The following is a 25,330-nucleotide window of genomic DNA, read 5'->3' on the forward strand; positions in this document are numbered from 1 at the left end:
GATGGTGCAGGTATGTAGTCACTTTTTTTGTTGTTTCTTTTTGGGGTATATTTCATTATATTTTAAATGAATGTCTCAGTTTTTTATGGTACTGGTTATTGTACAATAACACTCTGCAATTGTATATTGCATTGTATTTTAATGTATTGCACATATTTTTAAGCTATATTTCGCTGTTAAAAGTCGTCACTGTAAAGTATATTTCAATGTATTTCATAAAAAATTTGCTTTATTTTCGCTGTAAAATCAAATGTTGTAAAGAGCATATTTCATTATATTTCATAGTATTCCCTATATGTTTTAGCTATATTTCTTTGTAAGATTATTCATGTTTGTGTAGGAAATATCTTGCCATTGGCATATGGTGTGATAGATTCCGAGAACGATAAGTCTTGGACGTGGTTCTTTGAGCAGTTCAGACAAGCTTATGGAATTAGGGATAACATGTGTGTTGTATCGGATAGGCATGAGAGCATTATTAAGGCAGTGTTAAGAGTATATCCAACTGTGCCACATTTGGCATGTATATGGCATTTATGTCAAAGCATGTCAAAGCATTACAAGACGAAAGATGAAGTATTATGCCCCGTATTCTATGCACTTGCAAAAGCATACACACAAGATGAGTTTGGAAAGCTCATGGAGAAAATTGAGAAGGTTGATTATCGGGTGAAAGATTACTTGGAGAATGCTGGAAAGGAAAAGTGGGCTCGACTGTATTCACCAGTTCACAGAGGATAGACAATGACCTCAAATATAGCCGAGTGTATTAATGGAAAAGTAGTAGCAGCAAGAGAGTTGCTTGTTTTTTATTTTATTGAAGAAGTGAGAAAGATATTCGGAAGATGGAATTGCACTAATAGAAGAAATGGCACATACACATTCACAACTCTCGGGAAAGCATTCCAGCAATTATTATCAATAAATGAGTGTAAATCTCTACGTATAACGGTACGTTTACTGTTAAATTTGCATAAGTATGACTATATATATTGTTAAATTTATTTCAGTATGGGTTTGAAAGTACTGACTCTATGTAAATCCCGTTCTGACAAAATTCTTGTTTGTTAGGTTGAACCATCGACTGAATTTGTGTATAGCGTACATGATCAATCAAGGCGTTTCATAATTGATCTTAAAAAGAAAACATGCCAGATGTTCCAAATGGAAGAGATACCATGTCCGCATGCATGGGCTGTTTTGAAGAGTAAGAGCCTTACGCCTGATGATTTTTGCTCAGATCTATTCAAACCAAAAACAATGGTGAAGACGTATAATGTGCCAGTTGATCCTCTCCCTGACAAGAGTGAGTGGAATATTCCCAAACACATATCCGATGAAGTTGTTTTACCACCGAGATATAAGAGACCCCCAGGGAGGCCACAGAAAAAGCGAGACAAACCATTAATGGAGACGATGATTAGTAAACGTAGGAATGCTTGTAGTACTTATGGACGTCTTGGCCACAATAGGCGTTCTTGTTGTAATTAGCCTCGTAAGAAGTAAATGTTTAGTTTGTAAGTGCATTTATTTGTTATGGAACACTTATCCCAGAAAATAATTTTCAATAAGCGAATTATTGGTTAATCGTTGTAATCTGCATTTTCTTCAGTTGTTTATATGTCAATATATTGCTCTATATTTCAGTGTATTTCAAAATTATAGCTGATGGACATAGGTAAGGTTATCTATATGTCATTATATTTCTCTATATTTCAGTGTATTTCAAAACTTTACCAGCTGAACAACAGTCAGGCTCTATATATTTCATTATATTTCTCTATATTTCAGTGTATTTCAAAACTTTACCAGCTGAACAACAGTCAGGTTCTATATATTTCATTATATTTCTCTGTATTTCAATATATGACAAAAAAAAAATTCATTGCAAACTTGATTTATTAGGTGAAAGAAAACTTCAATCTACACTTCAATTTATATAGAAACATAGTGAGAATGCACACTATGTATATCATATGATAAAAAAACACCGCAATTTACACAGAAAATAAGTGAAAAAGTATCAGATGATTCAAAAACACTGCAAAAATTTCATTGATGAGAAAACACACATAGTCGTCAAGTCTTACAAAAAAAATACCAAAAAAAAAAAAAACAACAACAACAAAAAAATGTACAAATTTTTCAACTAACAGTAATGTAAACAACATAGTTCAAACATTAAAAACCTAACGAACTAATTAAGAACTACTGTGGCAACATCATCAAAATCTATTGCAGGCCTAGATGCCTTTGGAGGCAGTTCATTATCACTGAAGGCATTCAAATCACCTTTTTGCTATCCATATTCCCAAAGTAAAGCATCGTATCTCTGACGTAGAATTTCTGCATCAATCTTTTCTGGAATCAATCCACCAGAACACAAGTACTCAGCAAATGCTGCAACATAAACACCACAATCCCTGGAAAAAAAAATCTGTTACTTGATTAATTTGTGAAGGAAAAAAAAGGAAATGTGATTAAGAAATATGTACATGGATCCGGAGGCTAGTCATCAGTCTGTTGTTTGCCCTTGAATTTTGGGTGGTTAATAAAATTGATGTCTTTTTTATTCTTATAAAACCCAGCCAGTTGTAAATGATGTGGCAAAAGTGTGGCTAGCTTGTGTATTTCTCTTCTAACAATGGCATCATGACTTGTAGCTCGGTATGAGCTGTAAATGTACAAACACCTGCACGTAAAAGTAAAAAATATTAACTCGGTTAACAGGTTAAATTAACAACAAGAAAAACTATAAATACCTTTCAATGAACGGCGCTACAACCAATATCTAGTGAATTTCCTCTTTGATGTTGACAGGGATGAATACAAGATCCACTGTATGCCATGTCATATTTGCCAGCAGCCTGTGCTTGTTAATGTACTCACAAATTTAGGACTCTAATTTGGCAACACTATTACCCCCTCGGTATTTGCAAATCCATGATGAATTTCATCAATTTTGGAGAAGAATATACAGCTAACGGTTGTGAATTTGTACTGACATCATTGTCATACTTGCCTTTGTTTCGCGAATAGTAAAATATTACATCAATATGCTAACGGTTGTGAATTAGTGTTGCCTTGTACCTCGAGGTGCTGCATCCTGAGAAATTTTTCAAAAATTGTATTGGTAAACATTTCTATCTGTGGATCAGTTAGATGACCCCTGATATCTTTGAACACATCGATGTTCATGTACCGTTGCATCGATGGAGCCCTTCCGGGATGACGCTTAACATAAAATTTAAATTCCAAAAATAAACAAGGCAACACTAACATTTAGACGGGGCACAAATAAATACAACGCAAACAAAACAACTAATGTGACATACCATACATATAAATATATTGAAATACAGTGCACTACAAACCACATTCCACAAATGTCAACATATATATACAAAAACACAGTAAACAAACACCTCAAAAAATTCTTTTAAATGTACATAAATATAGAGAAATACAACAAACAAATCGAAAAAATTGAACAAAAAGCAACTCAAAACCTTTGAAATATACAGAAATATATTGAAATATACATTCAAATATTCTAAAAAAAAATATAGAAATATAGTTAAATATAAACAAAAATCGAAAAAACAACAACACTTGTATATCCTTTCCCAGATCTATGTTAGCATCAGAGGAATGCTTGAATCCTTTTCTCTTCTTAGGTTGAGACACTTTGGAACCTTGTTTCAGAGAAACATTAACTTTCGGCTTGCTTGATTTTGGAACTTCAGTACCTTTAAGTTGACGAATCCTTGAGGGATCGTTAATCTTCTTGCTTCCTAACTCAGCAGCAACTTTTGCTTTTGCAGATTCTCCTGCAATTGCATGTTGATGTTGAGATAAACCCAACGAAAAACTAGAACCATCATAATCTTTTACAGTACCTCATGTATTTCGTCTTGGAGGATCAATATCCGCCATTAAAAATGGTGAATTAGATCTTGTTGAAGATACTCTAACAATGACTGAAAATATTTTTTAAAAAAACATTCAATGAAAAGTGAAGGTAAAAACGATTACATTTTTGAACAATTGAAGAGAAATACAACAATGAACATAAGCAAAAATACTAAAAATTACCAAATTAGTTACCTATGGAGATTGGTAACTCATAAGGAAGAAGAAATCATGCTAATTATGGTGAAGAAAAATGGGAGTGAAATACACTTGAGCATTGAAGAAGTGAGAGAAAAATATTTGGAAAAAAAAAAGATTGAGGGTAAGTGGGAGAGGAACCGTGTTTTTAGGGAAATACAGAGGAGTTAGAAAAGAAGTTATAGATGGTAATTTGATAAATAATTAAGCTACCAAAAATAATTTAAAAAATTATAGTTATTACTAATAAATAAGTCTTAGATGTAGTTATGGGCTGTAAAAATTCCTAAAATATTTACATGCATTGTACGCTAGAGTTCGCAACTTAAATGACCCAAAAAGTGGTGTTTGAGACCAAAATAACCCATTAAAAAAAGTTGTATAAGTACCCTTTGCGCACTAATTTAGTGCGCAATAGAGGTTATATTTTTTTGGCACAATTTTAAAGTTCTCGAATTCACATTTTTTGCATACTTTGACCAAAGATTAGTCATGTTTCAAAACTCTGAAATATCAATATTTTATATAGAACTTGATATATTTTTTTGCGGACAATAATGTTGGCTCATTACATCAAGTTTACTTAAACGTTTGGATCTTCGTTTTAGGGGTTGTAAAGTGCCCTGAAGTAAGTTTTGTTTGTTTGAATCTTGTTATCTTTAGGTTTAAGTGTTTTATTTTATAAGGTTTTGATTTAAGTGTTTTATTTTTTAGTCAAGACATTACTTTATTTCGAATGTACAAATAAAAATATTATATTAAAAAATAATTCATCCAATACGACAGGTTCAAAATAATTCATTACAATAACAAAATAATACATCATTCTGTACAATTACAAAATATTTAAAACAATACATAAGTACGAGACGCTCTTCCACTACGAGAGGTACTTGCACCACCACGGCCTCGTAGGCTACACAAATGCTTATTATGGCTAAACTCCTTACACGTAGAGCACCTGCGAGAGTATGTCCTATCATTAACATCCATTTGATTGTGAATTCGACTTTGTGCGTTAACGCCCAATTTACGGATGTAGTCCTTGTTAGCAACCATTGAAAATGGTTCGTTTGGCCAGTAAGCTTGATTACTAAGTGGGTAGAAGTGGTCGGCATACACCTTAAGGTAAATTTTGACACTATATTCTGATGCCACATAACTTAATATCGTTTTTCCCATTGCCTCGAAACACTTGACGGCATGAGAACACGGCATGTGGTGTTTTTTCCACTTATCACAACTACACGTTCTCGTGCCCACATAAACGGTATGTAAGTTTCCTCCCTGACCTTCGTAATAACCTGTCCTGACTTCATACACACATTCAGCATGGTTATACTCGGTTATCTTGTAAAGCTCACATTTTTTCCTATTATTCTCCATCATTTTTTTAGGTTTTGGCATCCATCTCCCACCCTCCGCTGATATGGATTTATCATGCTTTGTTCTTGTCACAAACCGCTCCACAACTTGCATGAAAGTCATTCTCACCATTGCAGTAACGGATAGTCCCCGAGCAGATTTTAGTAAACTATTGAATAACTCTGAGTTGTTTGTTGTAAGCATCCCCCATCTCCTTCCTTCATCAGCATGTAATGTCCATATTTCAACTTTGATTTTCTTCAACTAAGTATATGCTTCTGAAGTAACTGCCTTGATCATCTCCATCCTTACAAGCCATTTTTTTGTTAATGCTTCATCGCAGCCGCCCACATTAATTTGTTGAGTGTGTTGTTTCCAAACTTCATTTGAAAATTTGCCTTAATGTGTCTTAAACAATAGCGATGGTAAGAAAAGGAAGGTTGTCACCCCTCCAAAGTAGACATATTGTGCAATATGCCTTGATGTCGATCAGATAACACGCATATGTCATACGATCCTTAATAATATACCGCCTAAAATGTGCCAAAAACATCTCCTATGTCTCATTACTCTCGTTAGCGGCAATTGCGAAAGCAAGAGGGAATATCAACTCATTGGCATCCATTCCTACTGCAATCAGTAGATTGACTGGCCGGCAATGAGCAAAACCATCAATACATGGTTTGAATGTCCAAAACACAAGTTGAAAATATTACCGGACAAAAGCCTCCATTCTACAACAGTACCGGTATTGAATTTTGTAGAGCTGCCATATACCTCGGCAACGTCTGGAAAGAGCCCTCCCAATTTCCATAAATCGTCTTAAAAGCACGCCTACGCCCGAGATATCCCTTTCTCTTGCTTATCGTTTTATGATATATTGTCTTAGCGTTTCTAATGCAATATTTGATGGGGATCCTTTACGAGTTTAAACAAACAAGATTTAGCAATGATAATTTAATTGATGTAAGAATTATAATGAACTAGGTCGAATAGGTAACCTTGGGGTTTCGGCAACGTCTTTAAGTAACACTTGAGCAATCATATTTGTATCTAAATTAAATGATATGCTCGATTCTCTCCGATATCACAAGTGTGATGTTGGTGGAATTTTGTGATAACTCACATACCATCGGGCTTAACAATTCCCCGAAGCATCTATTGATAGCCTTGATACTGTCATCTACAAACTAATCTCCATATTTTTCTAGTTGAATCATCAACCCTATACTCCCTCATTCCCTTGTAACTATAAATTTTGACTGCCCTTTGCAATTCCTTTTTTGATTCGAACATCATGCCTTTTTCAAGGTAACAATCATCTTTTATAAGATCGGTCGGTTCTTTCCACATTTTTTGGCGACTTTGATCATCTTCTCTGGTGAAGACAAAGGCATCAGCGTGACCTTGAAGATTTTTAAGATATGGAGTATTGTCAGAATGCCACTGCATTGGGCTTCCGGGATTGGGTTTTCCGACATTGGACTTTGCATTATTTCTATTAAATGTGCTTGTTGAATACCAGATTGAAAATCGACCTCTTCGTCATCATCATCGGTTACTTCTGCATTATTCGGTAATTCTTCGCTATCACTTAATGATGTCTCACAATAATCTGGACAATCATCACCATCTAAGAAAAGCCTATTCCTCCACAAAAAGTAACATATTTTAAATACTAACATCAAATATATATGGATTATTTAATAACAAGGTGATGAACCTACAAATATTGATCTATATTGTCATGGTTTTGAGAAAGATCAACTCCACCGAACTAAGAGGATTGCCCAAAATCAACATTTGGTACCACTAGCCAGTTTTGTGAATAATTTTCACTGTAAGTTTGATTAAATTGCTGGTTTGGAGAAAGATCAACTCCACCGAACTGAGAGTTTTGCTCAATCTTACTCATATTAGGTGTATAACCCCTACAAAGATACCAAAAATGGATATTTACTAATAAATAAAATAAACACGTGCTACGACACAAAATAATAATTTAAAAATGGATATTTACCAATTTTCAGCGTAAATTTGATTAAATCGCTGGCTTAGAGTTTCCGGCGGCACTTGACTAATCAAAATGTCTCCATAAGAAATAAAGTCCGCATAAGTGTTATCATGAGTAGGCTGGACTTGAGGGACTTCTTGAGGTATCTTTTCAATATACATTTCAAGAACATAAATGACGACTAAATCTCTATATTCTTCAGGCGCCTTCAAATACTCTCTCAAAGAGTCATCATCATTGATATTCCACACATCATAAAGCACCAAACCTTGTGAAACAGTGTGTGAATATCTGCCTATTACAGATAATCCATACTGAGTGGGATTAGTTTCATTTTTTTATGTAAGTAATTGGCTAATGTTTCGTAATTCAAGGTTGTTGGAAACTCTACACGGGCTTGTGGTTTGATACTATAACGAATGGTATTATTATTATCAAGTATATCTCCATCCCAAAATAGAGAAACTGTCACGCCCCGAACCATGGTCTGGGCGAAACACGACACTCGTTGCCTTACTGCATGTGACCGAGCGAACCACATGACTTGCTGAATCATCATGAGACATAACATGAGCGGAATATAACGTGAATGCATGATGAGTCTTCATAAAACGCAATAAGTCAAAATACTTAATCAAAATACTTGTTTAAACATGAGTGCGGAAATAACATGAATGAGCCAAATTGGTTATACGACTCCGAAAGTCTGACATAACATAGCTGACTTGTCTAGTCTATGAAACCTCTAACATAAGTCTGAACGTGAAAAACATACTAGCTAGGACAAGGATCCCAGCATACCTTAGATGCATAGCTAATCATAAAATAAAGAGTTGACTAAACTCCAAATGAGATGGGGCTCACCAATAAGCTGATACGAATGCTGTCCTACTGAGCAGATGCGTCATCCTGTAAATCAGTACCTGCATCATGAAATGCAGGCCCCCTGGCAATAAAAGGGGACGTCAGCACATCGAATGTATTGGTATGTAATGCAACTGAATGATATAACACGGGACATGAAAATAACATAATAAAGACTGAACTGAAATATGATCATGAACATGAGTACATATACATATATAACATGAGTAAAGTATTGTGAGTAGGGAAAACAGTAAATATAACCGACAATATGGTCTGGTACTTGCTTCCTACCAGCAGAACACTTATACCTTGCCAGGGACATGAGATTTTTATAATATTATGAAAGGATTCAATCATTATGAGAGATCTTCCTAAGCATGGGTGGAGCGGTCCTCATCCGATGATGGCTATGTAGTTTCAGGCTGTTTGAAGCCTTCTCGGTAATTAATGCAACTCCCAAAAACATGAACATGAAAAATAAGTGGCACTTGTTGCCCATGGCTTTTCATGAATCATAACCTGCATGTACATGGATATCATTTGTATTATTTTTGCATGAACTTATAAAACATATATATAGCTTTTCTTGAAAATATCATAATAGTTCATAAACTTGCATGTAAGAACCCATGAAATGCAAGGTATGGGTTTTCATGGATTACAGACGGATTCTCAATAATCATAATGATGTATCAAGATCACAATGAAGAATTTATAATAATTTAATAAATAATATAACATGGGGCATGGACCTAGGAGTGTGGGGAAGAAAAATGATGTTCCCACACGTAGATAGCAACCCTACATACCTAGTAATGTTCCAAACTTATATTAAAAATCTGTTTTTGTAAGAAGAATCCCAAAGCTTAAGTCTTGAATCCCTTTAATTGGGTTTTCTTGAAAACCGTAGGTTAAGAACGTTGAATTTCTACTTAATTATCATGAACGTATGTTAGAATTGACCTGGAATGCATTGGAATAGGCTTACCTTAAAGTATCTTGAAGGTTGGGAGAGAAGAGCTTCGTTCTTAGGGCTTGAGAGACTCCTTTAGGGTTCTTTTCCTCAGAAAAATTGGTTTAAAACGAAGTGGGAATGAATATAACGAAGTTAGGCTGTTAAAAAGTTGTGTTCGGTATGCGGCCGTGCAGTTAGAGTCTCACTTAGTGTAGGTGATCGCGCAGTGAAGGCAGTACACTGCCTCTGGTGCACGATCGCGCACCTGAAAGACACTTCGCGCAGACTGTGCAACATCTAGTAAAACGGGAATAACTTCTAGTACACAGCTCTGTTTGAGATCCAGTAAAACGGGAATAACTTCTAGTACACAGCTCAGTTGAAGGAGGAGAAGACATTTTTTCTCTGAAGTTTGGGTTTTTTCAAGAACTTAAAAGATTTAAACTTATGAAATGGATGAGTTTTTACCTCATCCAACTTTCATATTAAATAGAAAAAACTTGAACGCAAAAGTGAACACTTAAAAAAACGTGAGATTAACCCTTATTGCGCATGAAAATACTGCGCAATACTTTTGCGCATGAAGACACTGCGCAATAGGATAAGATTCCTGAAATAATGCAGCATTGTGTTGTCAAATCAAGCATAGTGTGTCATAAAAAGTGGTTAAATAATGCAGAATTGTGTTGTAAAAACAAACATAATGTGTCATAAAAAACGGTCAAATAATGCAGCAAGGTGTTGTCAAATCAAGCATGTCATATATGGCTCATATATTGCGCATTTAAATGTTGCGCAATATAAATTAGTGTCATAAAAAACGATCAACTAATGCATAGTGTGTCGTCAAATCAAGCATAGTGTGTCATAAAAAGCGGTCAAATAATGCAGCATGGTGTTGTCAAATCAAGCATGTCATCTATGGCTCATATATTGCTCATATATTGCGCATTTAAATCTTGCGCAAGCATAGTGTCATAAAAAATGGTCAAATAATGCAGCATGGTGTTGTCAAATCAAGCATAGTGTGTCATAAAAAACGGTCAAATAATGTAGCATGGTGTTGTCATTTGAAAACTCATATTTTGCGCATTTAAATGTTGCGCAATATAAGTTAGTGTTGTCAAATCAAGGATTAGTATATAACATGATTGGCGAACAACTAGCATTCACATTAAAACGAGCATCATGTCATTCTAAACCCAATTTGTTGATATTAGTTCTATTACATGTTTTACCCCAACAAACATATTCGAAGCAATGGGTTGGACATGGGAACTAGATGGTGCTTTTAAATACTCAAATAACCTGAACAACAGATTCAATCGAGAATACAATAATACAATGAGAAAGGAGTGGGGTCGGCGTGTCAGGGGGGCTGCAGCACGGGAACAAAACTTGAGGTCATTAGGGCTTAAATGCCTAAAAAACGTGCAATGTCAATGCCGCGTGGCACTCCACAAGAGTTGAATTCTGCGCCTAACCCTTTTCGCGAAGAGAACAATCGGATGAAAATACGTTACCTAAGGGTAGAATATGGTCAACATGGTTATGTAAGATTCAGATCCAAGTGGGATTTAGATTTTGAGATGTCCGATGAAGATTAATATTTTTTTTATAATAAAGTAAGTAGGCAGGGTCATAATGACCATCCCCGAGGGTACTTGGGGGTTTGCAACTATATAAGTAGCCTTTCATTTGTTATTAGACTGGTAGTGGTAATGATAGTTCAAATCATAGCAGCTATTCTAGTGAAACAAGTTTTCTTGATAACAATGATTTCAAACTAGACGATTTGAAACCCCACCTTATTATAAAACGTAATAATGATTTTTGCAGCGTGAAATATTCAGATCCACGAGAATATTATTGCGGGTTATGCCGAGAATGGGCATATCGGCATGCCGAATCAGAACGTCTTGTTCGTGACTTGAAAAATCTCAACGCTCAAATCCCAACAAGGTACTCAATAACCATGCCTCGAGTAGGTCCAGAAACTTGCGATCTTGTCGTACAAAGGATTAGAGAGAAAACAACAGAATGCTAGCAAGACGTTGTAGATTTTACATGCTAAAGTTGGCCGAAAAACAAGCATCATCAACAAGTAGAGAATTAACATCTACAGAAAAAAGATATGTCTTAAGAAACCCAAAATATTATTTTGAGGACGATATTGAGGACGATATTGAGGACTTCTATTCTGATGATGATTAGGGGTTATTTTGGTTTACTCTCTTAGATTTTGGGCCATTTAAGTTTCGAACTCATGCGGTTAATTTGTATTTTTAGTTTATGATGAAGTCATCAATTTGAATATTTTTAGTATGTTTTTAATTTGCTTTGATTGTTATAGTCTATTATTAATTTATATAATCTTCTTAGAGTTAATAATACATAAAAAGTCCAACAATTCACAATTTAAAAAAAAAACACAAATAAATTAGTACATAAAGGATGCGGATTACATAATAAATAAAAACGTGCAACTAGTAAAAATAAAGTATATAAAAATAATAAACTAAATAGAAAATACATAGAAAAACAAAATACATAGAAATATTAAACTTAATAAACAAAATACATAGAAATAATAAACAACAACAACATAGCACGAATAATCTTCCAAAATTTCAGTTTTTCTTTCAAAGCATTTTTCTCCTGTTGAGTTTCTCTAAGGTTAGCCTTGAGAAAACTTTATTTTTCTTCGGATTCTCTTAGCAAGACCTCCAAAAGGTCAATTTTTTCTTGAGCTTCCATAAGCTTAAATTGCAAGTCAAACTTCACGGTATCTAAAGAGATAGGTGAAGTCGCGGTATATCTATCAACAAGAAGCTTTTTAAACTTCGTCGCCACCGTTTATCCACGGGAATGCTATCTTCCCAACGAAAATGTTTGCAACCCCCCATATTCTATAAACATTACAAGAAAATCAGTTTTTAAAGTAAAATATGTAGACAATGTGAAAAAAATTTAAACCCTAAAAAATTGCAAAAACACTTACTTCGGGCACTTTACAATGCCAAAAATGACGCCCCGGATTATCTTGGGTCTTTGATGTTCTTAGCTTACAATAATGACCACATTCACAAACATCGGGTTCTATAGCAAAATTTGACGTCTTAGAGCTTTGGAACATGATTTTGGGGGGGACTAAAGTATGTTCAATGTGTGAAAATGGAGGAGGTGAAGAAGAGTAACTTGGAAAAATGAAGCTGGTAGGGTTTTATTAACCTCTATTGCGCACTAATTTAGCTCGCAATAGGACTAAACTGTAAAGTTACAGTTTAGTCTTATTGCACGCTAAATTAGGGCGCAAAAGGTAGTTATATAATTTTTTTTAATGGGTTATTTTAGTCTCAAATTCGCTTTTTGGGTCATTTAAGTTGCGGACTCTTATACGCTTCCAAAAGAAATGTGAACGTGTTTAAAGCTTGACAAAATTAATACGTAAACACTTTCTTTTCACAGTTTGAACATTAATAAACAATGTCATTATTGGCAATCCAACAACTAAAGTAGGAATTTAATACTCCTCGGAGATGTTACGACAATAGAAAGAAAAAAAAATTAATATTTCACGGATCAACAAAGTTCTTTCAAGTGTAGAAATATGTTTATCGATTGATGTTATTTGCAGTCCAAATCAGGTCCCTACCTACAAAGGCTAGACTTATGCAAATGCAACCTTTTCCACAACAATTCTAATGGTCCAAGGTGGAGTTCAAAATTAATTAAGATGAGTTGTATTGTACCTTCTAATTTTGAACTGACAACAAGAAAGAGGCTGCTGGGCTATTCGTCTAGGCTTTGGAGTTAATGGATCTGATTTTCTGAAATGTAATTTCCGCAGTTGCACTCAATCTTTAATGCTAAAGCTGGACCTATTATCTCTAAAATCAACCTTCTTGTCAAGGCCAGCCTGTTTCTTCTCTTGCATTTATTTCCTATCTCCATCTTCTAGTCCATTCTCATTATTTTACCTTCTTTTTTCTTGGCTTGGTATTCAATGTCCGGTATGTATTTTGAAGTTCAACTAATCGGAATTCATGTTGAAAAGTTTTATTACGGATAAAACGTTTACTATCAAAGTCGATTTCATTTTTAATATTCAAACTCAAGATCCTGAATGTAAAGACCCAGGAAAACTCTCATTTACCTACCTCTTTATCCTCCAAAACACTCTTACATTTATCATATTTTCTTGGAGTTGAATTACCCAAAATATCATCAAATTGTTCAAAGGACGATGAAGGCGATGTCGAAAATGAGAGAATCACTTTTTGACATTTTTTGACATGAATATGGAAGACTCTAACTTGAGGCATGATAATTGGTACACGATTAATATAGTTTTCTTTAGTAGACCGTCTTTTTTTATTTTAGTTATTACCTGCAACTTATACTAAGTGTAGAATGACGCTCAAATTATTTAATTTGTGTAAATATTTTTATGCATCAGCAATGAAGATCGGTAAACTTAAAAAAGTATCGTAAATCAAATCATCGCACTTGATTCTATAGCACGAGATGGACAATTAGAACCAGAATGTTCCATCCAAGAACTTTCGTATTCGTGAGAATCTACTGCCTTTTGTGGATGCAGCTTTTGCATATATTTCTTTTCAACCAATAGAAAGTAAAAGAATCAATAGAAAAACATCTAGGGGAAGAACGAAATATAGTGGTCCTGGATCTACAAAATTGATCATCTTGTGAGGTCGACAAATGCTCATATATGAATATACGTAGATGAATGGATTCATGTGATTAAGATATAAGCAACGTGCCATGAGTATAACCAAATGGTGTTAATCATAATTATGGGAGAATCAAATCCATCTTAATGAAGATTGTGGCTAATTAAGCAAACACATCAGTGTTATTGTACAAAAGAAGCCATAAATCTACGTAGAATCTGCTATTGGGGGGTGGCCATGTGCTCATTGAGTTACTCTATTAAGTCACAGTGTACTCTTTTTTTTTTTTCCTATTCTTTGTATCTACGTACGTACCACTAGTGAGTTGTCTATGAACACTCCTTCACATATTTGATTATTAATTATATATGAAATCTTACGAGGAAGTTAAATCATCAAAATTAATTCGCATTATTTCTCAGCCATGACTAATTAAGACTGAGGAAGATCTATTTCTTGCTGTTATCACTGTGCTAGTACACTATAATGATCTTGAATCTTAGATGGATAATTAACAAATCCTCCTTTGTCTAGCATTGAAATCTTAACAGTTTAGGCAGAGAGAATCTTTCTTGTCTCGTGTCGCACCATTGTCCCCTACCCCCTTCCCAACTGCACTTCTCTTTTGGTAGCAGTTGTAGCGGAATCAGAAATTCTAATATTGTAAAACATTTTTTGAATTATTTTCACAGTTATTCTAAAAGTTATCTTTATATATATATAAAAAAATCAATAATTTACTTATCCCTGTATTACTATTAGTTTCTTATAAAAAGAGTCTAATTGAATCCTATTTGGACCAGCTCCGCTCCTATTTGGGGGGGGGGGGGGTCGAATTGTTAAGAGTATTTTCCGCGACGGTCTAAAATATATTTAGACATAGATCATTTAAAGTGTAATTTTAGGTTATTCTATTTAAAATGATTAATAACTTACTATAATAAATTAAATATACTGATAATATAAAAAAATTATATTAACAATGTGTATAACTTAAATCCTCCCAGCTAGATACTATGGATTCCATGCAAGTTGGGAAGATAATTGAGAGCACAAGAAGGCAAATGATAAAACTGAAGCAAAAAGTAGGAAAGCTTTAAAATGACATTAGAGAGAGCATGTGACGAGTCAAAGTAGAACACAATAGGACCCTCCATAGCATACGTCCACAAGCATGTTAAATATTCCCCCCTAGAGCATATTCTAAATTAATCAAACATATCCTTTCATTGCTTCCACCTCTTGGCAAAAGTATGACAAAAATCGTTGACTGTCTTGGGGGTCAAATACCACCCACAAAATAAAAATAAAAATTGAACAAGTAATAATACTGGTATGGTATATAAGTTTAATATCAATATATTAACAGTGTCATGCCACTTAAAAATCACTACCAATGCACTACCAATGATTTTTGTTATCAATAACCTAAAAACTAATGTAAGTAGCCTCGTCCTACTGCAGTGGTAAGTGTATATAAGTTAAATTTATCAATTATTACTCCTTCGACCCACAATAAGTGGTTTTCTAACCTTGCAAATTTAGTCTAAAGTTAATAATTTCTAAACAAATTAAGGAGATATTTTTTTTCCAAATATATCCATTGTCTAGAAATGATTTGAACAACTTTATGAGAATCTTTCAATACTATCTACGTTCTTTATGAAAACCTTGAGGAGAGATAAAATGTGGATTTGTCAAATAATCCTCTTAATTGATGTTATTACATAGAGCTTGTTTGGATTGACTTATAGGTTGTTTTTAGCTTTTTTGAGTGTTTGGCTGACCAGCTTAAAGTCATTTTATGCTTAAAATAAGCTCAAAAAAATAATTGGGCCCATTTAACTTAGCTTATCTAAAGCAGCTTATAAGCTGAAAACAGCTTATAAGCCAAAAAAAAAATAAGTTAGAGCCCCTTTGGATTGACTTATAAGTTGTTTTAAGTTTTTTTAAGTGTTTGGCTGATCAGCTTAAAGCCAATTTGTGCTTAAAATAAGCCAAAACAAATAATTGGGCCCGTTTGCCTTACCTTATCTAAAACAGCTTATAAACAAAAAAAAAATAAAAAAATTGGGGTAACAGCTTATAAGCCAAAAAAAATAAGTTGGGCTACCCTAACTTATTTTTTTTTACCTTATAAGCTATTTGCAACTTATAAGCTGCTTTTTTTAAGTCCATCCAAACAGATTCTTAGACTACCCCAACTTATTTTTTTTAACTTATAAGCTGCTTGCAGCTTATAGGCATAAGCCCATCCAAACAGGCTCATAATCCTTAAGAATCATAAAACCATTAGACATCGAGTGATGTGACCTAGTAGTCAATGAAGTTCTCAGGTTCAAATCACAATTGAGACAAAAAATAGTTACTCGATTTCTTCGTATATATCCAAATTTTGGTGGATAGAATTATTCGATATTTGTGCTAATAAAAAAAATAAAATACTATAGTTATATAAGCTGGTTTGAACACCATAAAAATAAAGTAAATCAGAATATCATTAGAGAGGGAAGCCACTCTTCAAGTTCCTCAGAATATCATGCCGTTGGAGACATCGGACAAGTGTTTACTTGAAGTGTGGATCACATTTTTTTTTTGCATAGACTTTCTAAACTGTAATTATAGTGGAACAGTCAGCAGCATGTAAACTGTCTATAGATACAAAGACCTTGTCAAGTGCTAATGTGCTATTAGGGTAATGAAGAAAAACGAGAGAATTTCGTGCCTTAAAACCTGGAGGAACAGAAATAATAATATTTTCGTAAAAAAAATCTATAGCTCAAAATTGCATGTACATTAAATTTAACTATTATTACTGGTAATCGTAGTATCTCTTTTGTAGGCACCTGAAATGGAGGGTCTTCAATTGGTCAAAGATCGTTTTTAGCATTGGAAATTTGATCACGTATCCATATACTATAATAGTCAACATGCAAGTGTTGGTATTTATGGTTAGTGGAATTAGCCTGACCTTAGTATTATCATTTTAGAAACATGCTGAGTGAGATTTTCTACTAGTTGATGTGATCAAATTTTGACCAATTACCCAACTAGGACCACATCGGTACATATACATTCAAGGATTCGCTTTTACACTCTAGTTTTCAGTATACATGTTAAGAGTTTGCTGAAAATATTGATCAACTATTAACGCTTTAGCCTCGTATTCAAGCAACGTAGTATCGATTATATGAAATTTCAAATGTCGTTATATTTAAGTCTATATCCGTCAATATTATAAATTAGTAATTATCTTTATTGCAAAAAAGTTCTCTACATTTTTATTGGAATACAATTTCTGATAATTAAAGATTTATAGCCAATATTAAAGCTAAAGTAAATATAATTAACATGATTAAAACTTAACTCCAACTAAATGCCGTGTATTGAGTCTCTGACACGATCAATGAAGTCGTTCATAACAAGCTTTCTCAACTAAAACATTTATCATGAATATTTGACCTAAACTATGTGCTTTTAACATTACTAAAATTTGATTTTAACTAATTGGTAAATGGTAATGCCTAAGTGGGCAAATATTATCATAAAGTAATATTTGGTGAGTAATTTCAAACACAAGTCTTAATCAACGTTATGTTTGGTGTGTACAGTGGAAGGATGAGAGATGTGACCCTGGAAGATTGTACAAGTACATGCACAATGATTATAGACAAGAAAAAGTTAAAAAAAAATAAGGAATTATATTGATTCGATTGACAAGTCATTTTTAAGGTACAAAAGGAGTGGTTCCTAGTAATTACTGGTAACAATAATGGAGTCAATTTTCATATAAACTCAACACGTTAAAGATAAAGAGAAGAAAAACATACAAGGGAGGGAGCAAGAAAGCTGAGTGGTCAGTGTGGCGTGCATAACATAGCAACATTGGGTGTCTTCATCAGTACTACAAACTTGAAAAAAAGAATAGTTTCCCAATATACCCTGAAAAATCAGTATAAAAAAAAAAAAAAAAAAAAGAGAATAGGAAAAGGTTAAAAAAGAAGCAAATGCTCTTAAATTTGAGTGGACTTTTTTTTTTTTTTTGGTTTCTTCTTTTTCTGTTTGTCGTTGATAAGAAATGGTAAAATAGAAAATTGTGATACCAAAAAGCTGTTGTGCTGGTTCTAGCAAAACTGGTAAGCACATACTAGCAAATCTTGGCTTTTTGGGCTTATCTTGTTCTGCATTTCTTCTTTGTACATTTTTTTTTTCTCCTTAGTTGCTGGAAACAAGATGATACAACTCATTTTCTTGATCCTCACATTACTATGGTGGCTTTAGGTCTACTTTGTTGGTTTGTGTGCTCTTTTATTTCTTTCATCAGTCCTTTTTTGCATGTGGGCTTTTATTTTTACTATCCATTTAAACTTTTTTTGTTCTTTCTAAAAAATGGTTCTTGAACAAGATTTGACATATTTTTGGTGGGTATTCTTAATTCTTTTTTTTTCCTTCTCTTTTGAAGTAAATTTCTTGTGTTATGTAAATAGCAAGTCTTGGGTTTTGTTTGGGGTGTAACAAGGGGAGTTGCTTTTGGGTTTTGTCTTTCAAATGCCTAGTTAAACATAAACAAACATGATGAGCCTTTTCTTTGATTTTGTTTAGAGATACCCTTTTATCACAGGAGTCTTTATTTTTAATAATTTTTTACTGACTAGATTTCTGCTTCTCTCTGAGATGATTCTTTTTGTTTCTAAAGATTTTATTCGTAACTGATATTTGATTTTGTCTATTGAATAATGCATTCTATAATATGCTTCTATTTATTCTTGTGATCTTCTCGTTAATTTTTTTGTTCTTTTGGGCTTTGCAAAAACTATAAAGATAGATGCTTGCTGTCTCCCGTTTTGGTGGTTCCTCCAACTGATTCCAAGATGCTGTTTTCCGTTGCAGGTTCTCTTCAAACCTCCCACCTTTCAATTAAATATTCAATTTTTTTTTTTTAGATTTACATGTGATATCTGGTTGAAGTTCGGATCTTTTAAAAGGCCCCATTTTTTAGTTTCTCTCTTTTGTGTGGCCTCAACCTCAACCCTTTCACTTTTTTCATATAAATATATATTAAAAAAGAAACCAACTTGTGGAAGAAACGGGCAAAGAGTAAAGTTTATGCGTGTGTGTGTTAGAGAGAGGGGCTGAGCTAGAGTTTTCAGAACCCGTTTAGTTGCCTTTTCTAGAATCCATAAATCATAAAATCAAAACTCTTGATCGCGGGAAATAAATAAAGTAGTAGTATTAAAGAAAGATGGTGGGGTGGAGTCAGATGGATGGTAGTGGGTGTGACTGGTTTTAGTGAATAATTTAGTGAAGAGAGTCAGTTGTTTATGTCTCCTGGGCTGAGAAGGAGCCCCCGGGGTCCGTGGGCTTTGCCGCCGACCAAGGAAACAATCTCTTCTCTCATGGCTCTCTTCCCATTTAAGTGAATTCACCTCTTTTCTTTAAATTATAAAGAAACCATTTCTTCCTCTCTCTTTCTCTGAGATAGCTTAGCTCCTTTCAAGATTCGGTCATACTAACCGATATATCTTATATCTTACTACCCCTCCTTAATATCCCATTAGCCTTCCCTCATCTCTCTTGAAGTTGAGTAAAATTGGCTATATTCAGAAATTGGTCCCCACCACCTGGATTCTTTCATTTTTTTCCATTTCTGGAGCTATTTGTCCTTGGTTTCAGGTTATGTTTGAGCATTGGGAATATCAGGTTATGAACATAGGGTACTGTTTGTTTATTTTGCAGTGATTTGTTGAGTAGTAAGGAAGTATAATTTCTTCAAGTGTAAACAAGAAGCAGATCCTTCTAAGTTGCCAAGATGAAGTTCATGAAACTTGGATCCAAGCCTGATACCTTTCAGACAGATGGGAACAATGTCAGGTTAGATCTTCTCCTAGATTCTTTTAAGTTTTTTTTTTTTTTTTTTTTTAAAGAAAAAAATTTATTCTTTCTTGATGATATGGTCAAAATTCATAGTTGTTTTGTTCTGTAGAATTGTAACTGATCTTCTAAAAAAAGAATAGTAACTGATCTTCATATTCAACAAGAGAATTAATTAGTGTTTGTCCTTTTTATGTATCTGGTGTTAGTTGTCAATAAATTGACATTTTATCTAGTGTCAACATCCAGCCATATCTATTACCTTGTGGTCTGTCCTATATTAATGTATTGACTTTTGGGTGGGGGTGGGGTGGGGGGTTGGTGGGTCTATTATGTTCTTTTAGAAAATGGTTCAAGGGATTATATCTAGTTTGCTTTTTATCCTAATTTATCTTTCCCCAAAATCTATTATATGACTTTGGTTTGATTACCATTTAATTTCTATTGCTGGTGTTGTTAAGAGGAGAAGGAACGTAATCTCTGGATAAAAGTTTAGGAAATTCATCCCTATGGGTATATTTGGGAACAGAATGGTGTTTTCTAGAGATTGAGTCCATCTTTTATTGTTGTGTGTCCTTCACCTAACAAACAAAAGATAGTCAAAATAAATGTATCCAGCCATTCGGAGTTTCCAGTTCAACACTGCCTGCCATATTTGATAGTCCATTTTCTCTTTGGCTTTTGTGGAGCTTACTCATTTGACGACTGAGTCTTGATTCATATGATTCTCGTCGTAGTTATTGATTTCCAAAGCATTATACCTTTCTTTCCAATTAGAGAATCAGCAAATTGGATTTCAGGAGTGGTGGATTCGGAGTTTCAAAATGCTGTCTTTGGTGAAATACCTCAGCAAACCTATAAAAATCCATCAGTATTGTGCAGTACATGAAAAGTTTGTAATGTTTATTTTTTAGGTTTCAAATAATAACGAACCCCATAGCTTTCTTATAGTCGTCCCCGCTAAATTTCATAGCACAAGTCCTAATTGTTGGTATAAGTGGTACGATAACATTAGTGTGGTAATATAAGCACAAACATAGGAAACCATATCTGTGGCTTATCATATACTGCAGTAAAAATATAGGGAACTAATTTTTTTTTACTGTTATTTGTTAGCTTATTTTTATCTGACTTTTATCTAGTATGATTTTTTTTTTTTGAGAAGGTAACAGTTCTTTTATCTAGTATGATTATTGCATGAGATGAGTTTAAATGGAGAAATATCGTGGTTTCATATAGCCGACCCCAACTTGTTTGGGATTAAGGCATAATTGTTTTTATAACTTATCCCGTGACTTTTAATTACCTTACCATTTTTAATATTTTGTATCTGTTTAGACTCTTCTCAATTTTACTAACAGATTCTTGATGCAGATATATTGCTTCAGATTTGGCCTCGGACATCGCGGTTAATGTCGGAGATGTCAAGTTTCATCTTCACAAGGTACAATTGTCTAACAAGTACACAGAGTTCTCCCTTTTTCAAGCCTTATTTTAGAAGTTCTGCCTGCTGGACACGAGAGAATAAATAATTAAGCATGCATTTGTCTTGTTTTGCTTTTCATTTTTGGTTTGTGTCTGTTGTCATGCATCTTTTTACTAGTTCCTCTTATCTGTTAGGATAAATGTGTTTTATATACTAGCATGGGTTGCTTACATTCATTGGTCGGTCAAATAGACTGCAGTATAGTAGTTGAATAGCTCTTTTTGATCTGTCCTATGCTGTTTGTGCTAATATATTAGATTTATTATCTATATATTTCATCGCCTATCACATAAAAAAAATTCCATGTGTGCATGGGCCTCGAGTTTAAAGGTCATTGTCACTCAACGCTGTGGTTGGACTAATAAGTGGCGTTATACTGTAAGATTGATTTTATGATGCTAATCTTTTTGAAACAATTGTGTGGACTGCTTTTCATATTTGAAGTTTCCTAATCAATGAAATGTCTAATCGACGTACTTGACTTGTTGAATTGGCTATTATTTATACTCCGGTTACTCATTCTTTGCTGAAAATGCTCTGCAGTTTCCTCTTCTGTCCAAGAGTGCAAGTTTGCAAAAGCTGGTTTCTAATGCAAGTGAAGGGAATTGCGACGAAGTCAACATTCATGACATTCCTGGAGGACCTAGTGCTTTTGAAATATGTGCCAAGTTTTGTTACGGAATGACTGTTACACTGAATGCTTATAATGTTATTGCAGCAAGGTGTGCTGCTGAGTATCTGGGTATGCATGAAAGTATTGAGAAAGGAAATCTTATTTACAAGATTGATGTTTTCCTGAACTCGAGCATTTTCCGGAGCTGGAAAGATTCAATAATTGTTCTTCAGACTACTAAGTCCCAATCCCGCTTGTGTGAAGAACTGAAATTGATCAGCCACTGCGTTGATGCTGTAGCATCTAAGGCTTCTGTTGATGTTTCCAAGGTGGATTGGTCCTATACCTATAATCGAAAAAAGCTTCCCGAGGAGAATGGAAATGATCCTAACTTGAATGGAATTAGAAGCCGCATGGTACCAAAAGATTGGTGGGTTGAGGACTTATGTGAGCTTGAAGTAGATATATATAAGCGGGTAGTTATCACCATAAAAAACAGAGGGATTGTTTCTTCTGAAGTAATTGGAGAAGCTGCCAAAGCTTATGCATATAGAAGGTTTCCAGGCTTTAGTAAAGGTGTCTTCCAATTCAATGATGTCTCCAAATGTCGCCCGATATTGGATGCTGTGGTATGGCTATTGCCCTCTGAGAAAGGTAGCGTCTCTTGTAGTTTCTTGTTAAAATTGCTAAAAGCATCAATTTCACTTGACTCTGGAGAAACGGTGAAGGCAGAACTAGTAAAAAGAATAGGACAGCAATTGGAGGAGGCTTCCGTGAATGATCTTTTGATTCGAGCTGCAGATGGGGAAGGAACCCTGTATGATGCCCATGTGGTCCAGAAAATACTAGAAGCGTTTATGATGAGAGATAAGGATTCTGAACCACAGCTGGAAGATGGAGATGAAATTCAGGAGGTCCGTAAGCCAGGGATTTTATCAGAAGCTTCAAAACTGATGGTAGCAAAGCTAGTAGATGGATATCTTACCGAAATTGCAAAAGATCATAATCTCCCTTTGTCGACATTTGTTGGTCTGGCAGAGATGACATCCAATTTCCCTCGACCAGGTCACGATGGTCTATATCGTGCAATTGATATGTACCTTAAGGTGAGCGTCCCTTGACTTCTGCCTACAGTTTCATAATTAAAATAATTAGCAGATATCCTCCCATCCACCCCCGATTAGAATTTTAACATTGACATCTCTGCTATCTCAAAATATTTTCCTTTTTAAAGTCTTATATATATGTATATTTTTGTCATGGGAGTTTGTCAAAGTTTGTGGAGACAACTTATAGTGTCCAAAGCAAACATGTCATAAAAGATCTCCCAGACCAAAAAATATAGTGAACAAAAGGATATTGCAAAACCCCCTTGATAAACTTATTAGTCATGGAAGGTCACTCCATAACAAAAATTCAAGTAATTTTTCTGTCATGCAAAATGATGTGAAATATTATCTAGCATTTCTCAATTCCGGAACTTAGTTTATGGTATCAGTGAGTGCAACTTGTCTCCTAAAAATTTGAATTCTACTTATGGAAGGTATAGGTTAGGTATGCTTGAATTTGATGCATATACGTTAGTTCTCAGACTTGGTGGAACATATGCAGTTTTAACGAATGCCTGGCATCTACTTATCGAACTCTGTTTTTTCTGTAGGACCACCCTGGAATCAGCAAGAGCGAGAGGAAGAGAATTTGTAAGCTGATGGACTGCAAGAAGCTCTCGGTGGATGCTTGTATGCATGCTGTGCAAAATGAGAGGCTTCCCCTTCGTGTTGTTGTACAAGTACTCTTTTTCGAGCAAGTCAGGGCTAACGCCTCATCTGGGAGCAGTACTCCGGATCTGCCCAAAGCAATTAGGGACCTTAACAGTGCTTCATATGGAAGTTCAAGAACTACAACAACTAATACGGAAGAAGATTGGGATACTGCAGCCTCTGCAGAAGAACTCAGGGCTTTGAGAGGCGAGCTGGCAGCCTTACGAATGGGAAATGGAGGAACGAATGACAAAGTTAATGGTGGTGATGCCAAGAGCCATGCAGATAGAGCTGCCATGAGTAAAATGAAAGGATTGCTCATGTCGAAGAGGCTCTTTTCGAAAATCTGGTCGAACAAAGGGGGCGGACAAGGGGAGAATAGTGGCTCAGATTCTTCCGAGAGTCTTGGATCTGCTAACTTGGAAGAAGCTAAGTCCACACCTTCAAGAAAAGGAAGGCATTCAGTTTCTTAGTTCTAACAGCTTTTAGGAATGTGCTCTTGGTGGTTTTTTTGGATGGGTTTTTTCTTTCTTAAAAATGATATTAGCATGTCGAAAGACCAGTCATCTTTCTCTGAAGTCTCTAGAAGAAAATGAAGGATATAGTTTGACAAAAAGTTTGTAGGATGAAATGAAGCCTCTTATGGGCCAACGAAATAGAGCTTTTATTGTATAGATGTTCTAACATTTAGTTGTCCTTAGGTGGCTCTTCAATATTTATGACTTTAATGGTGTGCTACTATCATAAAATTTTTTACTGTGAATTTAGGGTTAGGCAGTCTAGGCACTCATCAATGTAGCTTTGCACACTCTGGCTAAAGAAAAGATGAATGGCAAAGGTAAGTTTATTTTATATACGGAAAAGGCTCAAATATGTTATTGAACTATCTGATTGGTTTATTTATGCCACTCATCAATAGTTTGGCTAAAGAAAAGATGAATGGCAAAGGTAAGTTTATTTTATATACGGAAAAGACTCAAATATGTCATTGAACTATCGGAAATGACTCATTATGTCACTTATTAATAGTTTGGCTCATTTATGTCATCGCCCGTTATCAAAATGACTCATTTATGTCATTTTTCATTAACGCCGATTTTAAAATAGCAGATATGACACATGATCTCCAATTAGAGGTCTACAGTGTTTAATTAAACCAGCTCAATTTTAAATCTCAAATTAATAAAAAAATTGACCCATACGCCCTACGAGTGACATAAATGAGTCATTTTCGATAGTTTAATGACATAAATGAACCAAACTATTGACGAGTGGCGTAAATGAGCCATTTCTGATAGTTCGATGATATATTTGAACCTTTTTCGTTTTATATATATACTTTTCATTTCCAAATTGTCCTTTTTTTTTAATTATTATTTAACCATTTTGTATCTAGAATTTACTAGTACGATTAATTCAGATTTCCATGAGCTAAGTTCTCCAATGATTTAGAGATGGAAAAAGAAGACATGGATGGGGATCCTTTTTTTTGGGGGGGGGGGGGGGGGGGGGAAGAGTTTAGTTTTTGGTTAGAAGAGGTGTAATATGGAGTATAGTAATAAATTTGATCAATAGAATAAAAAAATCGAGAA

At 34.5% G+C, this 25,330-nt stretch overlaps 2 protein-coding genes across 6 annotated transcripts; both read left to right on the plus strand.

The window, feature by feature from the left end:
* Positions 1-346: 346 nt before the first annotated feature.
* On the plus strand, positions 347-1,555 carry LOC132600219 (uncharacterized). The gene is made up of 2 exons (XM_060313309.1): positions 347-951; positions 1,072-1,555. Exons 1-2 carry the CDS (start codon positions 745-747, stop codon positions 1,489-1,491), a joined length of 627 nt encoding a protein of 208 aa, XP_060169292.1. The 5' UTR covers positions 347-744; the 3' UTR covers positions 1,492-1,555.
* A 16,307-nt stretch (positions 1,556-17,862) lies between these two features.
* LOC132598951 (BTB/POZ domain-containing protein NPY2-like) lies at positions 17,863-24,594 on the plus strand. 5 transcript variants are annotated; one of them, XM_060312116.1, is made up of 6 exons: positions 17,863-18,144; positions 18,830-18,898; positions 19,745-19,879; positions 21,254-21,323; positions 21,909-23,084; positions 23,639-24,594. In XM_060312116.1, exons 3-6 carry the CDS (start codon positions 19,818-19,820, stop codon positions 24,209-24,211), a joined length of 1,881 nt encoding a protein of 626 aa, XP_060168099.1. In that variant the 5' UTR covers positions 17,863-18,144; positions 18,830-18,898; positions 19,745-19,817; the 3' UTR covers positions 24,212-24,594. The 5 variants fall into 5 exon arrangements, with proteins under 5 accessions (XP_060168099.1, XP_060168101.1, XP_060168102.1 ...); XM_060312118.1 differs by having other exon boundaries at positions 18,834-18,898; XM_060312119.1 differs by lacking the exon at positions 17,863-18,144 and adding an exon at positions 18,251-18,302 and having other exon boundaries at positions 18,834-18,898.
* Positions 24,595-25,330: the final 736 nt, after the last annotated feature.

This window comes from Lycium barbarum, chromosome 6 (assembly GCF_019175385.1).
Source record: "Lycium barbarum isolate Lr01 chromosome 6, ASM1917538v2, whole genome shotgun sequence".
Lineage (NCBI taxonomy): Eukaryota > Viridiplantae > Streptophyta > Magnoliopsida > Solanales > Solanaceae > Lycium > Lycium barbarum.

Bases quoted from the DNA above. Each gene is read 5' to 3' on its own strand.
- LOC132598951 (XM_060312115.1), top strand. From the start codon at position 20,704: ATGCTGTCTTTGGTGAAATACCTCAGCAAACCTATAAAAATCCATCAG. The intron at 20,772-21,253 runs GTTTGTAATGTT...TTCTTGATGCAG, and splicing joins TATTGTGCAGTACATGAAAA to ATATATTGCTTCAGATTTGG. The intron at 21,324-21,908 runs GTACAATTGTCT...AATGCTCTGCAG, and splicing joins TCAAGTTTCATCTTCACAAG to TTTCCTCTTCTGTCCAAGAG.
- LOC132600219 (XM_060313309.1), top strand. From the start codon at position 745: ATGACCTCAAATATAGCCGAGTGTATTAATGGAAAAGTAGTAGCAGCA. The intron at 952-1,071 runs GTACGTTTACTG...CTTGTTTGTTAG, and splicing joins GTAAATCTCTACGTATAACG to GTTGAACCATCGACTGAATT.